Source organism: Pimephales promelas, chromosome 17 (genome assembly GCF_988280905.1).
Source record: "Pimephales promelas chromosome 17, fPimPro1.hap1.1, whole genome shotgun sequence".
Taxonomy (NCBI): Eukaryota; Metazoa; Chordata; class Actinopteri; order Cypriniformes; family Leuciscidae; genus Pimephales; species Pimephales promelas.
Genome location: NC_142785.1, coordinates 26,460,486 through 26,474,678, shown reverse-complemented (window position 1 = coordinate 26,474,678; position 14,193 = coordinate 26,460,486). Strand labels below are relative to the sequence as shown.

The window sequence follows — 14,193 nt, the reverse complement described above, 5'->3', positions numbered from 1 at the left end:
AAGCATCTTGCAGTTGATGGAAATTTGTGGGATGCACATCCAGGGCACAAAGCTCCCGTTCCACCACATCCCAAAAATGCTCTATTGGGTTGAGATCTGGTGACTGTGGGGGCCATTTTAGTACAGTGAACTCATTGTCATGTCCAAGAAACCAGTTTGAAATGATTCAAGCTTTGTGACATGGTGCATTATCCTGCTAGCCATCAGAGGATTGGGTAAATGGTGACCATAAAGGGATGGACATGGTCAGAAACATTGCTCAGGTAGTCCGTGGCTTTTAAACAACGCCCAATTGGCACTAAGGGGCATAAGGTGTGCCAAGAAAACATCGCCACACTATTACACCACCAACACCAGCCTGCACAATGGTAACAAGGCATGATGGATCCATGTTCTCATTCTGTTTACGTCAAATTCTGACTCTACCATCTGAATGTCTCAACAGAAATCGAGACTCATCAGACCAGGCAACATTTTTCCAGTCTTTAACTGTTTAATTTTGGTGAGCTCTTGCAAATTGTAGCCTCTTTTTCCTTTTTGTAGTGGAGATGAGTTGTACCCGCCCGGTGGGGTCTTCTGCTGTTGTAGCCCATCCGCCCTTTTCAAAAAAATGAAAATCCCAGTAACTGAGCAGATTGTAAAATACTCAGACCGGCCCGTCTGGCACCAACAACCATACCACGCTCAAAATTGCTTAAATCGCCTTTTTTCCCATTCTGACATTCAGTTTGGAGTTCAGGAGATTGTCTTGACCAGGAGTCAGGACCACACCCCTAAATGCATTGAAGCAACTGCCATGTGATTGGTTGATTAGATAATTGCATTAATGAGAAATTGAACAGGTATTCCTGATAATTCTTTTGGTGAGTGTATATCTCCTGATTTTGGCCTTAATCTGACCTAAATGAATTGTGAAAGCCTGTCTCATAAAGTGACTTTATCTCATGTTTTAAACTCTGTTAAAGTATTGTCTAACTCAAAAATACCTTTCTATTGTTTTACTCTGAGGCAGAAACATGCTTCCATAGATGGGATAGAGAAATAGCGAGAAGCAGGAAAATCGCTCAGGTCATATTCAAACCAGACCACTTCTCCGATGGCTGAGGAATTTCACTCATCATGCCAGTTTAGAAGCCTGGTGTAGACATCAGCACAGTAGCATCCAAAATGCCACATATGCTGGTCTTTTCAGCAGAGGTAGATTAGCATGAATAGCATACGAGAAGAAAAGATGACTTTGCCCCCCCCCGACCCAATGTTCCTGCCATACCATAGTTAGGACTGAAGGAGTTTATTGCTGTCTGTGCAAACTCATTTTTGGACAATGGCATGTCTATGTGTGTGAAGCTGGTGTCCTATCTGCAAACCCTAAGTTGACCCAGACTGCCGTGTTTGCTTTTTAAAGCACCTTGTGTATGTGTGTGATTTTTTTATTTTATTTTTTATTTGTGTGTATGGCTTTAATGTTTGACCTTGTACTGCTGTGTTTATCCCCTCTCGCTGGCTCTCTGTTTTGTTCTGAAGGTAGAGTGATTTTAGAGACCTGCTGATCATAGAGGGGTGTTTTCACACCCAGGGGGGTTGATTCAAACATTCATACATGGAAATGGAAGGGCGGCAGTGCCAGCAGGGAGCTGTGTGTGTGTTGTGTCCTGGAGTGTGTGTATACGTCTGCTCATCACTGCTATTGTTTCGTCTGCTCTGTTTGACTCTCATCTCTGTGTTTCACATGTGCACACACACACACACACACACACACACACACACTTTCTCTCTCTCTGAGGATATGCTCTTTCAATAGTCTGGGTGTGATTTTTGATTGACAGCTAATGTTTGAATTAACTGGGTTCTTAATAAGGGGGCTGAAAACCTGTCGCTGATTTAAAATTATACCCGTGTGAGTGCTGGCTTGAGGGAATGCTTTTAATTGATCCGCAATGGAGACGTAACAGCTATTTGTCATATTTGAAAATGTGGTTGGACACGTCCTCCCAGTTTTCCAAACCAAAATTATACGTAGTCCCAATGCAACATCTGGAGCTGATGAATAGCACCTACTAATTTTTGAAAAACTGAAAGACAGCCTTTCAATTTCACCAGTGTTTTGTGGCCATGCTGGCTTATTAATGTTTTGTCCTTGTGGTTTTCAGAAAATCAGATCTTGAGTTTCTTGCCAGGACTAAACTGATCTTTCCAAACACCGTAACCATCTCTTTGAAAATAATCTTAGGCCAGTACTCAAGGGCGACTGAGTTACCTTCAAATGTCTGTGCCATAAAACTGGATGGGTTATTTTTTCAGGTAGCGTGCTATAAACATGTTTACAGTTGAACTAACTTTCAGTCATGACAACTCTCGGAGTGGATTATTTCAACCGGCATTTATTGGCATGGGGCATGGAATATACATAGGCTTGACAAGATCTGCTACGCTGTTACTGCTGCTGAGCAAATACAATCATTTGTTCAGCTTAGTCAAAAATAACAAACAATGGAAAGGCTTCTTCAAGAAATGGTAAAGCCCTCGTAGCAGATCTCTACAGGTGGGGCTGGGGAGGAGGAGGGATAACAGAAGCTTTCATAATCACGCAACGTGCCGATCGCAGGCTTGAGTACGATATATATGCTTGCATTGATTTGTTGTACTTCTGACTGATTGGCTGGTGCCACGACATTGAAAGAACCAATCAACTTGTTCTGCACAATTGTCTTCAAACTGTTGCTCCGCCATGCTAGTGGTTTACCTGAAAGAAAACCTTACCATAGAAGACTGCTTATGCTTATTGCAATAGTGCCTCTTGTGGCAACTCTGAGAATGCATTGCATTTTGAGACCTTGGGAATGGCATTTACGTTCACATACTCTGCCTTTGTGAACACAAACGTCAGGACTAAAGATGGTGATTAATGGTGACAAATGGTGGTTAAATTAAATTGCGGCATTAAAATGGATGTTATTATTCAGGTATAAATTAACTATGAACAAAATCAATAAAATCAACTATAAATGTTATTTTTTAACTTTTAAACCTGACAGAAACTAATCATAGAAGTAAAAAGTTTATGCTAATGCTCACTAACTAGCTTATTTTATAATGTCATTGTTACAGTGTAATTAGGCTTTATATTTAAGTATCAAGCTTGTTATAGTGCCCCTTAATGTGGCAATACTGAGAATGCAACATGTAGTTGTTTTAACGTTATGATTTGTAATCTGAGCTGATAGCCTTGTGGCTTGTTGACCTTTCCCGGTCCGTTTCCCTCTCTTTCTCACTTTGCTTCCTGTTTACTCTATACTATCCTATCATAATAAAGGGAATAACACCAAAAATAATTCTTTAAAAAAACATTATGAATTGTATTTTGACACATTTGTATCATGCCTAAACCCTTATCTTACAAAAAAAACAAATGCATTTTTTGCATTACTCATTCACTTCATGGTGTTGCTTCTAGACTATCCGTCATTGTTTTCTTTTTCTCGTTGGGTGGTGTGCAGTTCTCCGTTTCTTTACATGCACGATGCACTTTTACTGTCCTGCAAACGATGCTCCGTTGTTCCCGCCAGCTGTGCTGTCTGTGCCTACACAAACACTCCGACCCGCAGACCTGGCTGTCGGACTTCGGAGATAGATCTTTGGGTTTTGGTTTTCTGCCGTGTGCAGCACACTTTTTGACTACTCTTTTCTTTCACTGTTGCCGGTTTAAAATTCCCTCTTCTGCTATTTGTCTTTTTCTCGAATCGCCTTTCCTCCTCTGCGACATATTATTTCATGCCTCTGTGTGAGTTATTTAGTGTGGTTTGACGTACCTCGTCCTGAGAAACTGCATAGCTGTGTTTAATGATCCTGCCATAGGACGACCCACATGTGACATACAGACACACACACCATTGTGATTACAGCAACTCCTCGCTGCCAAAAGTTTGTGACAGTTCTGGGGTGTGGCGTGTCCCAATCCTTTGGGAATTAACTCACTTCCAGTCTGACCTCCTTTTTTAAAATACAGAGATGCACACAGTTACACACTTACAAGACCACACACCCACTCATACGGCCTCTTCCCGATTCCCTGGGGAATACGCTTCCTCTGAGTTACAATTTAATTCATGATCAGGGAATAGCATGGATGAAAATACAACAGCAACAAAAAAACGTTTATGCACACAACAATGACGAATGAAATTCAAATGTTAAAATGCAAATCTGCCTTTTTTGGCACAACATTCACAAATGACATCACCAGGGAGGAAATTCCTCAACAGCAGCCAATCTCTAGTGGTTCTTGAAAAAAATGGAGCATGTTCTTCACAGTTTGAGCTGTAGTTGTTAATCTGTCCACTTTTTGTATTTCCTGCCTGTTTCAGTGTTCACTCCAAGATTTGAAGAAAAAATGTAGAAATGTGCAGCAACCATCGTAGGTGTAAGCTTCCTGTCGTAGAGTACAATATAGAGTTGTGATTAAGTGGATCAGAACTATCTAAAGCCCTGTTTGGATCAAATAGTTGTCCCTGAGGAGATTACGTAAATTTGTGGATCGCCGATATTATTTTTTTTTCTATTTTTCCCCACAACACTTTTCTTGACCAAAGTTAAAGAATCAATGTTCAGTATAAACATTTGAAATGAGAAAAATCACATGTGAGAAACTGACTGAAATGTAAGTTATTAGTCACTGAAACCTTGACACCTGCCTCAGCTTTCCTTGACAAGTTTATGAGAGAAGTTTTGAATTAATCATTTGATCCAGTTGAATCAATTGGCCTGATCTGTATCTTGAGTTAAACCTTTTGTTATGACCATGTTGTTGTGGTTCTGGTTGTTTTATTCTTTTGTTTTTGTAGGTTCGATTGGTAACTATGGCGTGATGCACACCTGAGGCTACGTCCACATTAATCCGGATACATTTAAAAACGGAGTTTTGGCTTAAAAACGTGTTTTCAGGCATTTTCCGACGTTTCAGTGTGGATAAGAAACTTCTAAACTTCTCACACTATAAAGCAAAAACGGTGATTTTCAAATGTATCCGCTTTGGAGAGCGTATTCCAAAAGCTACGTTTTCATTGACTTAAAACGCCATCTCAGTGTCGACGGACCGCCAAACCGGAGAGAAAAATATACTTTTTCAAACAAAAACGTATTAGTGTGGACATGAGATGCTGCTAAGGAAGTTTGCCAGACCAGTTTTGAGAATGTTGTTTTGTTTCGCATCCTTGGATTTGTCGTATTATGATTGTTATTTTGTTTATTTTTTATGTAACAAATTATTTTTTTTGTTCATTTCACTTAATGTTGCATCTTTGAGCCAGGTGTGACATATGGGGGCTCGTCCGGGATTCAGTGATCCAGCTGCAGCAGTTAACAACTCACTGGAGGAGGGGAAGATTACCAGTCAATGCCTTAAATTTCAGCTCAATACTCAAAACTATCACAGCTCTGTCTTCTAGCAGCATATCTACAAATGCAATTTTAGAGTGCAACCTGGGGATAGGCCTCGAGCGGGAGCAGGGTTACACATTCAGTGCCATGTTCATTTAAATCCTTCCTGTCTCTGCCATTTCTGTGTTTAGGAACAGAAATGATTAATGACTAATGCTAATTTTACTTGTGGATTACCCTAAATACTCCCATGTCAGTTTAGACTCATTCGCACAAGCGATCGGGCCAAAACCAAACGACTTCAAAAATATCCTTTCGTACGGCACAATCCCAAACTGACTGAGTCACGGCTTAGAGACGCAAAGCAAACAGGCAATGAGAGAAGTGTGCTATTTCTACAGACCCTGCCATTCCTCCCTCGCAAAGGCTATTTATTATGACTGTGAAGAGAGAAAATATTGGGGTTTTTCTGGAGTGGCACATGTTTTGGGGGACAGTGAGATGTGGGGTTGTGTGAGAGCGTGGAACCCAGCTGTGTAAACATTCCCTCACTTCACACACACATATACGGTAACCACTCCCCTGACAAAACCCGTAATATGAAGTCTCGTATCGCATGCCCCTCCTCCACTAGCTCTGCCATATAAGACATGTTCCAGTTCTCACACTAATGGAGCTACAAGATGTGTGTGTGTGTGTGATATTTACAGTTGGGGCTTGCTTACAGCTCGATCACTCATGTTTACACGTTTAATCTCTGCAGGGATATCTGTTGTTCTTAAATTTGAATGTATGTGTGGATATATGTATTTACCAATATGTAATTTGGAAAATTCATATGGTTTAGGTACATGTAAAATATGTTGAGTTTGTTTCTGTTACTCTCACTTCTCTATTCTCTCCTCCACTATAGTTGGAGCAGCACTTGTGTTATCTCTGTCTGTTGAACTGAGTACTCAGCACCAGTAGACATAAACATCCTCCTGTGAAGAGAGACATAGAGAGAGGGAGACAGCTGTTGCAATGTACACACACAGACCCATTAGAACCTGGAGCTGTTGTGTGTGCCGATGGATTGCACTTCATTTGGATCGCTGACTTAAACAAGTAACACATAATAGAAACCTCTGACTTGACTCTTTTCCCTCACATCATACTCTCTCTCTCTCTCTCACACACACACACACACACATGTCTTGTTCCACTAAAGGGCAGCGCTGGGGGACTCTCATTTGATGACAAGGCTGAACATGCACTTGTGCAATTGGCAGTTATGTGAGTGTGTATTTGTGTGTGGCAGACACACTCGAGACTCCCACTCTTCGGGATTCTTCCTTTTAATTCCTTAATTGGATTAATGTTGCTCTGAGCCTGGAATCAGGCGATTAGTATGCACATGACCCGATTTCCTTAAGCGCTCGCGCAAGAGTCACTCTCTCTCGTTCAGCCGTGTTTCGCACCACGGACATAAATAAACACACATTCCCTTTGGGGATCTGCCTGACAAGACAGCATCATCCTTTATAGCTCACTGTATTCCCGCTGTAATGACTCTGTCGCTGTTGTTTTTTCACAGTGACTGGGCTTCCCCAGGTTCAGCGCGCCTCCCCGCACATGCTGTTTGGGCTTTTTTTGGCAGCTACATTTCTTTTTAGACCTCCCACCATCCTTTCCTCTCCTCCAATCCCTCTGTTCATGTATCAACAGCATATCATTTCTGCAGTTTGGTTTATTAGAAGTGGTGGAAGTCGGGGGGAAGTTAGTAGGATGGGCGCAAGCAATAATTTCTGCTCTTGCAGCTGACGCTCGGCCCACGGCGGGCTCGAGACGGAGGGGAAAAAAAGAGAAAAAAGTCAATAAAGCAAAGCAAATAAGAGGAAACATTTTATTAAAGGGAAGTTGGCGGAGGGCGTAGAGGAGAGAAGGAGCGAGGGCTTTATGTGCTGTTCAGATGGCGGGTGTAGTGCAAATCAGACCTGTGACATAAAGTCTGGTCCACTTTACTGCATATTTTGGCCAAAAAACGACAATCGAAAGCTACATACTGTTCACTTTTGTCTCTATGTGCTATTTAGATTAAATCCAGTGATTTGTTCTTCCTCTCAAGCTCTCATAATATTAATCCAGTGCCTTGTAAACACTGTTTTGTTACTCTCCAAGCTGGACCTGTGTGCACTGAACTTGCATGGCTGTTGCTGTGAGTTTTCGATGTGCTTTCCAGTTCTCTGTTCAGACTATTCAGTCTGTGGTTGTGCTGTCTGAGGTTGAGGCTACCAGGATGCCAATGGCGACAAGATGGTTGAATCATGTAGGAGTATTTAGGTTCACATAAGGGTGGATCTGGGATCCCTTTCTCCCTGCTTTCATTTGGTCAGTTTGAATTTATCATAGAGTAGATTGAATATTTAGCTTTACCATGTCTCTAGGAGTTCAGGGCTGAATGAGCAGCTGCTGTGTTTTTTCCATTGTTTTCCCTAAAGATTCAGTGTTAATCTCATCAATTATATTTAATTTTTTTGAATAAACAATGTACATCGATTTTAATTAGAAGTAGTTTCTGAAAATAGGCATATGAGGTAAAAAACAAGACTAATTTGACAAGCTAGTTTCAATATAACATGTGAATCTTGTCAACAAAATTACTGACAAATGTTTATTGAAGAAATGTTCAAAATGAAAAATGTCAACTTTAATTAAAATATCAAATTTACAAATATACTAGGTGAAAATGTAAGTTATTGAAATTTTATTTTGTGGAGGTGAAAAATTAATCAAAATATAAGATGAAAACGCAACATATTTTATGTTTTTTAATATTTTTAAAAGAAAATCTAGTTTAACCTGTTAACTGTCACCCCCCTTTTTTGAATAGACATGGAAATGCACATTTCGAATTTAAATGATTGAAAAAGTTATAGAAGTTTGAGTTTATGGAAATGTACAATGTAAAAAAAAATCATATTTTATATAAAATTATATATTTTCAAATCTAAAACTGCAGAAAAATCAAAACTAAAAATCTGAACAAGTTGTGTTTAAAATTTTAGGTTGATATCTCAAAAAAATGAGCTTTCAGTGAGATTTTGTTTGGGCGCAGTACCAAACTTTTTCACTAGGGCACAACCAGACTCCATTACTACCCATATAAGGCCGCCTCCATTTCCATATGTGTTTTTGAGTGATATGAACCATTTTTTCATACAATTTATGAAGTAGACATCCTATTCAGAAGTAGTATGGGAAGTTTGGCAGATTTTGATATGAATTCAACCTCTAAGAAACACATACAAAGAACACGTATGTGCGTTATATAGCTTCCTGCCACATCACAAATGGTAAATTTATTATTTTTTTCTTTATATTTAAAACATTTTCAGACCTTTTTTTTTCTAAAATAATTGAATGGATGCAATCTTTAGAACACTTGGCATGAAAACAAACTGAGGGTTCACCGTGGGACGGTGACAGTCAAGGGGTTAAATTAAGATATAAATCATAAAAATTATTTCATTTTCTCGTCAACTACTTATTTTGTGTCAAAATGACTGTAAAATTAGATGCTTTTTTAGTCCGAGTAAAATTGACTATGATTAATAAATGTGACATGAGGAAAATCTTCGCTACATATATACACTTTCTCAAAGTCTTATATTGTGTCCTAACTGTTGACCTAACCCAGAATTGTGGAGACCACACCCATAATGCATTGGTGAATAGTGTACAGTCCTTTAATTTCGGGAATGGAGGCCATTGGAAGTGGGTTGGGATATTTGGGAGAAGACGGCTGTAATGTGTGCTGGGAATTCTGCAGCTTAGATTATACCATTTCATGTAGCGGGAAACTGTTCCTAGACCAGCGCAAAAAAGTCTACTTTCATCCTGAGGCGAGTGAGTGGGTGAGCAGAGACAAACTGTCTTGACGGCTGTGATCCCAGCATCCACCCCGGCTCCAGTGGCCTAACATCTTTCCAGACCTGTAATTCCGCTGGTCTTTTCCTGCTTTCTTTTTTTTTTTTTTTTCCTGCTTGCTGTCATTTTTCGCCTAGGGCTTGAGCTCTGGCCTGGTGCTCTGTTTATCTTGTGAGAGCACTCATTTAGTAATTTCACACCCATAAACGTCTTCCTTAACCTCATCCCTCTCACCCACGTTAATTAACTTTTATCAGTTTAGGAAATGAAACCGCACTCGCCTTCACCTCGCTGTTTAATTGGTGGTGTTGGTTGTTTTAGAGGACACAAGAGCAGGGTCTTTGTCAAGGGAAGACGCACAGGAAACCACAGCGGTACGCTGAAACTAACAACAGTGTGTGTGTTTTTTCATCAGCACAGAATTCACTGTCGTTAATCTTATAAATGTTGTGCAGAGATCGTCGTAAGCGCAATTTGTTCTATTAAGTTCCATGTTTAATAAGCTGGTTTGATGATTCTATATGCTGTAACACACCACGTGTGAATCATTTTCGGTGAGCTGCCTTATCTTTAAATTATATTATGTCTGAAATGTATTAAAGCCGAGCCTCTGTAGCATGCAGGTTAATCAAACTTATTGGAGTGTTGCAAATTCGCTTTGTTTCTCTCTGTTGAAAAAATAACAATATATCTGTATATAGAGATGATGTGCTGGGAATGTAATGACTTCTCCATGTGGTTTGTATACTGTGCATGTGTTGTGGGTTTAACTTAACCCTTGTTGGCTTGAATGTATATATCTTGAGCATTTTCCATCAGGAAAGAATTTAAACCACTTTGATGCTCTTCGATCAAATGTTTCTTTATTATCATTCCACACCATCTTTTTACACTCTTTTTCGTGGTGATTTAGGTCAGTGGTTCTTAACATGGTTTTGCTTCAGGACCCAGAATTTATATTTAGACAGCTTTAAGAGTCTGTTGTTTTCTGTGCGAACTGTGGTTTGTTGCAGTTTGTTCCTTGCATTTAGCATTATTTTGTCCCTGCTGGCTGGACAGACAGACACCCAATTTTGGGTGTGCTGTGGTAATGATTATTTGGATTAGAGTGAATTACTGCCTGTTTCTCATTCTCTTTTGAGGTCTTGTCAAAGTGTGTGTGTGTGAGAGAGAGAGAGAAGCTACAGCAGAGTGATCACAGGGACTTCATCATGAGCATGGTGTCTTAAAACAGACTGCACGCTTATGCTACAAAACTCTCTCTCTCTTTCTTTTTTTAGTTATAGTTCTCCCCACAATTGCACTGTAATTGTCTAATTTGGTTACAATTATTGTTTTAGGCTGAAAATAATCCTCATGTATTTTCCTCTTTGTAACGGCTGCACTGTAATTGTGGAGGTCCACTACATAATTTTCAGTAATTCAATAATTGGGCCGATTTGTCTGATTTGTAACCATTTTTTTTTAATTTTGTCCTGCAGGAAGTGGACTGATAGGGAACTCCCCTGCCTCCTTCATGGGAACATTTCTGGCCAGCAGTCTGGGATCTCCTCCCTCCCATCCCACCGGACCCCCATCATCCCCCTCTTCTCCACCCTATCGCTCTGGACCTCACTCCACTGCTCCGTCACAGATCTGGTTCTCCCACTCACATGAAGGTGATCTATCTATCTATCTATCTATCTATCTATCTATCTATCTATCTATCTATCTATCTATCTATCTATCTATCTATCTATCTATCTATCTATCTATCTATCTATCTATCTATCTATCTATCTATCTATCTATCTATCTATCTATCTATCTATCTATTCTGTCTTATTGTCTGTCTATATAAAATTCTATATATTGTTCTAGACCTTTTTCTAACTATACTGTCCTATTCTTCTATACTGGTCTTGTATAAATACCCAGCATGCTTTCTATATCGGTCATAACCTAACATGGACAAACGCTCACTTAAGATTCAGTGTGCTGTGCTATATTAGTGTACTCTTTACTTAATTTCAGATTCGTAATTTTGTTTTCCCCTAATGTGCACTCCGTGCGCTTATGTTTTAATTTAGTAATTTAGACTGCCTTGTCCATAATGTGCAATATGTTCTTTTAAACATTTCTAGTACTTTAAATAAATGTGTACGCCTTTAGTGTGTGTCTGAGTGTAGTGTGTGTTTGTGTCGCACACGCCTGTTCTTTTTAAAGATTATGCACAGCTGAGCACTTGCTATTGGTATTTTCACAGATTCATGTAGCACCGCGTACAAGTGTATGTGTGTGTGTGTGTATCGGTGCGGGTTAACTGCTCTGTATCTGCGGAGCTCTTGGCAGCTGGCAGAATGGAACAGTAATTGTGGTTGGCAGCGAACACAGTGGTGTTACTGCTGGCACCCAGCGCTACTGTAACTGAATGACTGAACAAATCTGCGCGTGCGAGACAGAATGAGAGAGTTAGAGGGAGAGGAAAAAAAAAACGTGGCGCCGTAGCTGACCTAGTGCATATTCTTCTGTGCAAAGAGCTTTATATAAACCATCAATAACCTACAACAATAACAATAATCATAAATATAATGATGGTGCTTCTGATTATCACCATTAAAATAATAATAATAAAACTAATAGCAATAATATTAATAACTGAATGTGTCTATAACGGCCCCATCGTGATGATAAGCGCTCATTATCCGAATCAGTCTTTAATTGTGCTTAGCCGCTTGAAGCAACTGATTGGATGGCTCCGTTTCCCCCCCAGCCATGTCCCTGCACTCCCTACTTCATTTGCATAAAAAGCATGTCATCAAATCGAGCCATGCAATTACCCCAGCCCCGTTCCCCTGGAGACGGTCCAGCTACCGATGATGTGACGCCCCACCTGACCCATTAGGCCAGGGGGGTGAAAGGGGGACGACAGGAGAGAAAAGCGTTAGTTGATTGGATGCAGCGGGTTCTCCTGTGCGGTCCAGGAAATTGTTAATTAATATTCATTAACTTTATGAGGATGGTGCGGTAATGTCTGTGGGCAATTTAGTAAATTACCTTAAAAGCAAAAAAGAAAAAGAAAAAGGCTAGGAAATGCATTTTGAGCATCATTGTAATGGGATTTCATGGGGAAGTTGAGCTGGTCACAATGGTCGCGCAGACACCCGGCTGCCAAGAGACGTTGCAATGTGAGGCTCAACATTAAAGGCTCGCTCTTTTGGGGGGTTGATGTGGGGTTTCCTCATCCAGGCCCAGGGGTCTCGTGACCCTTACGGTTAAACCCAACTGCAACGGTCTACTTCCTGCTCAGACAACCGACACTCACACACGGGCTGTGCATCTGTGTGTGGATTTGTGTGGGTACGTGAATGCGGTTTTAACTGAGAGATGCCGATGGTTAGAAGCATCACCACAGGGAGTTGCTGGCTTCCGGACCCTGCTGAGCATGTGTGTGTGTGTGTGTGTGTGTGTGTGTCCTCTCTGCCTTTTGGCCCCTCGGCTCCTCTTTTGGCTATGAACAGTTTGTGGTCAGGCAACACTTTTCAGTGCCTCCTTTATCTCTCCCGGTCAGGTGTGTGTGTCAGTGTGTTTGTGTGAGAGAACGTGTGTTTGTAGTCAAATCATAGAAATAAGCCAACAGTGAGACATGCTGGCTCAACCTAACTGATAACCAGATACCTAAACGCCCAACCGTCCACAAAAACCAGAGTTGTGTGTGTTTTCCAAACAGAAAACACAAGATATTGAGTTGACACAAACGGTTACACTCAAAATATTCAGAACATGTTTTTTCTCTACCATGGAACACAAATAGTTATTTTGCCGATACTAAGATCGAAGTTTACGATGCTCTTTTCTAAGCCAGTATAAATAGTGACTGTCAAGCTCCAAAAAGAACATAAAAGCGCCATAAAAGTGTCCCACATGACACCTGTCATATCATATTATAGCTTGTGCTATATTGACATTTTAGTTGTTATAGACCTCATGCACCAGAGAAACGTGCAGCCATCTTTTGAATTTTGTGTTTGGACTTCCATTTTGGGGCAGCTCTGTATATTTCTATAGCATCGCTGTTGAAGAGTATTTAGCTGTTGAAGTAACAAAAGTTATCATGAGCATTTGAATGTTTGAAGTAAATGTCATTATGAATGTTTAAAACGAGTGGTTCATTCATAAATTCGTAAGATCTTACCGTCGTGCTGTGGAAATACAATCGGGAAGACAGAACACAATGAGATCTACACTGAAAATGGGCGGAGCTACATTAGATCTATACACTGAAAATGGGCGGAGCTACATTAGATCTATACACTGAAAATATTCCCCTTTGGTGAGCTGTTAAAGTTATGGTGCAATGGAAGTAGCTACAAGTTTCTTCCGTGTTGTGATGTACGTCTTAGTGAAATCGAAAATTTGTTCAACGTATCGGAAAAAGAGAAAGTGTGGACTTGGTTCTGTCCATCAATGAATTGGTAGGGGAAAAAACATGCATGGATGTATCACAATTAGATCAATAATATGGATTTAGATTTAGAAAAGAGGGTGAATTTTTATTTCATGGCAATTTGAAGTGGCAGAGTCGTTGAGCTGAATTTGAGAAACGAATCCAGTTTCACTAAATTGTTCTTTTCATTGAATCGTTTCAGTTTCTCAAAACCAATATGAATATGTTCACGAATCAGGTTTTGTGAAACTAGATGAATCAATGAAAAGATCTGATTTAAAATAATGACATGACCTCTCAACGGCGGTTCTTCAGTGAACTATGACTTCAATTTTGGTTTTGTTTACACGCACACATCTATCGTATGATTTCAAAATATATGGAATATTGCATTTAATAATTCTATTGTGGGTTTTTTTGTTGACATTTTCAACTATTTTTGCGCTGCCACACTCCCCATTTACTTCCATTATATTGAAAAT

The 14,193-nt window shown here is 40.0% G+C and overlaps 1 protein-coding gene across 1 annotated transcript in view; it reads left to right on the top strand.

Moving 5' to 3' along the window:
- Positions 1–14,193, top strand: part of bahcc1b (BAH domain and coiled-coil containing 1b) — a 97,276-nt gene that overhangs the window by 36,228 nt on the left and 46,855 nt on the right. The window contains exon 3 of the mRNA XM_039665161.2: positions 10,767–10,943. Within this exon, the coding sequence (XP_039521095.2) occupies positions 10,767–10,943 (177 nt within the window). The remainder of the gene's footprint in view (positions 1–10,766; positions 10,944–14,193) is intronic.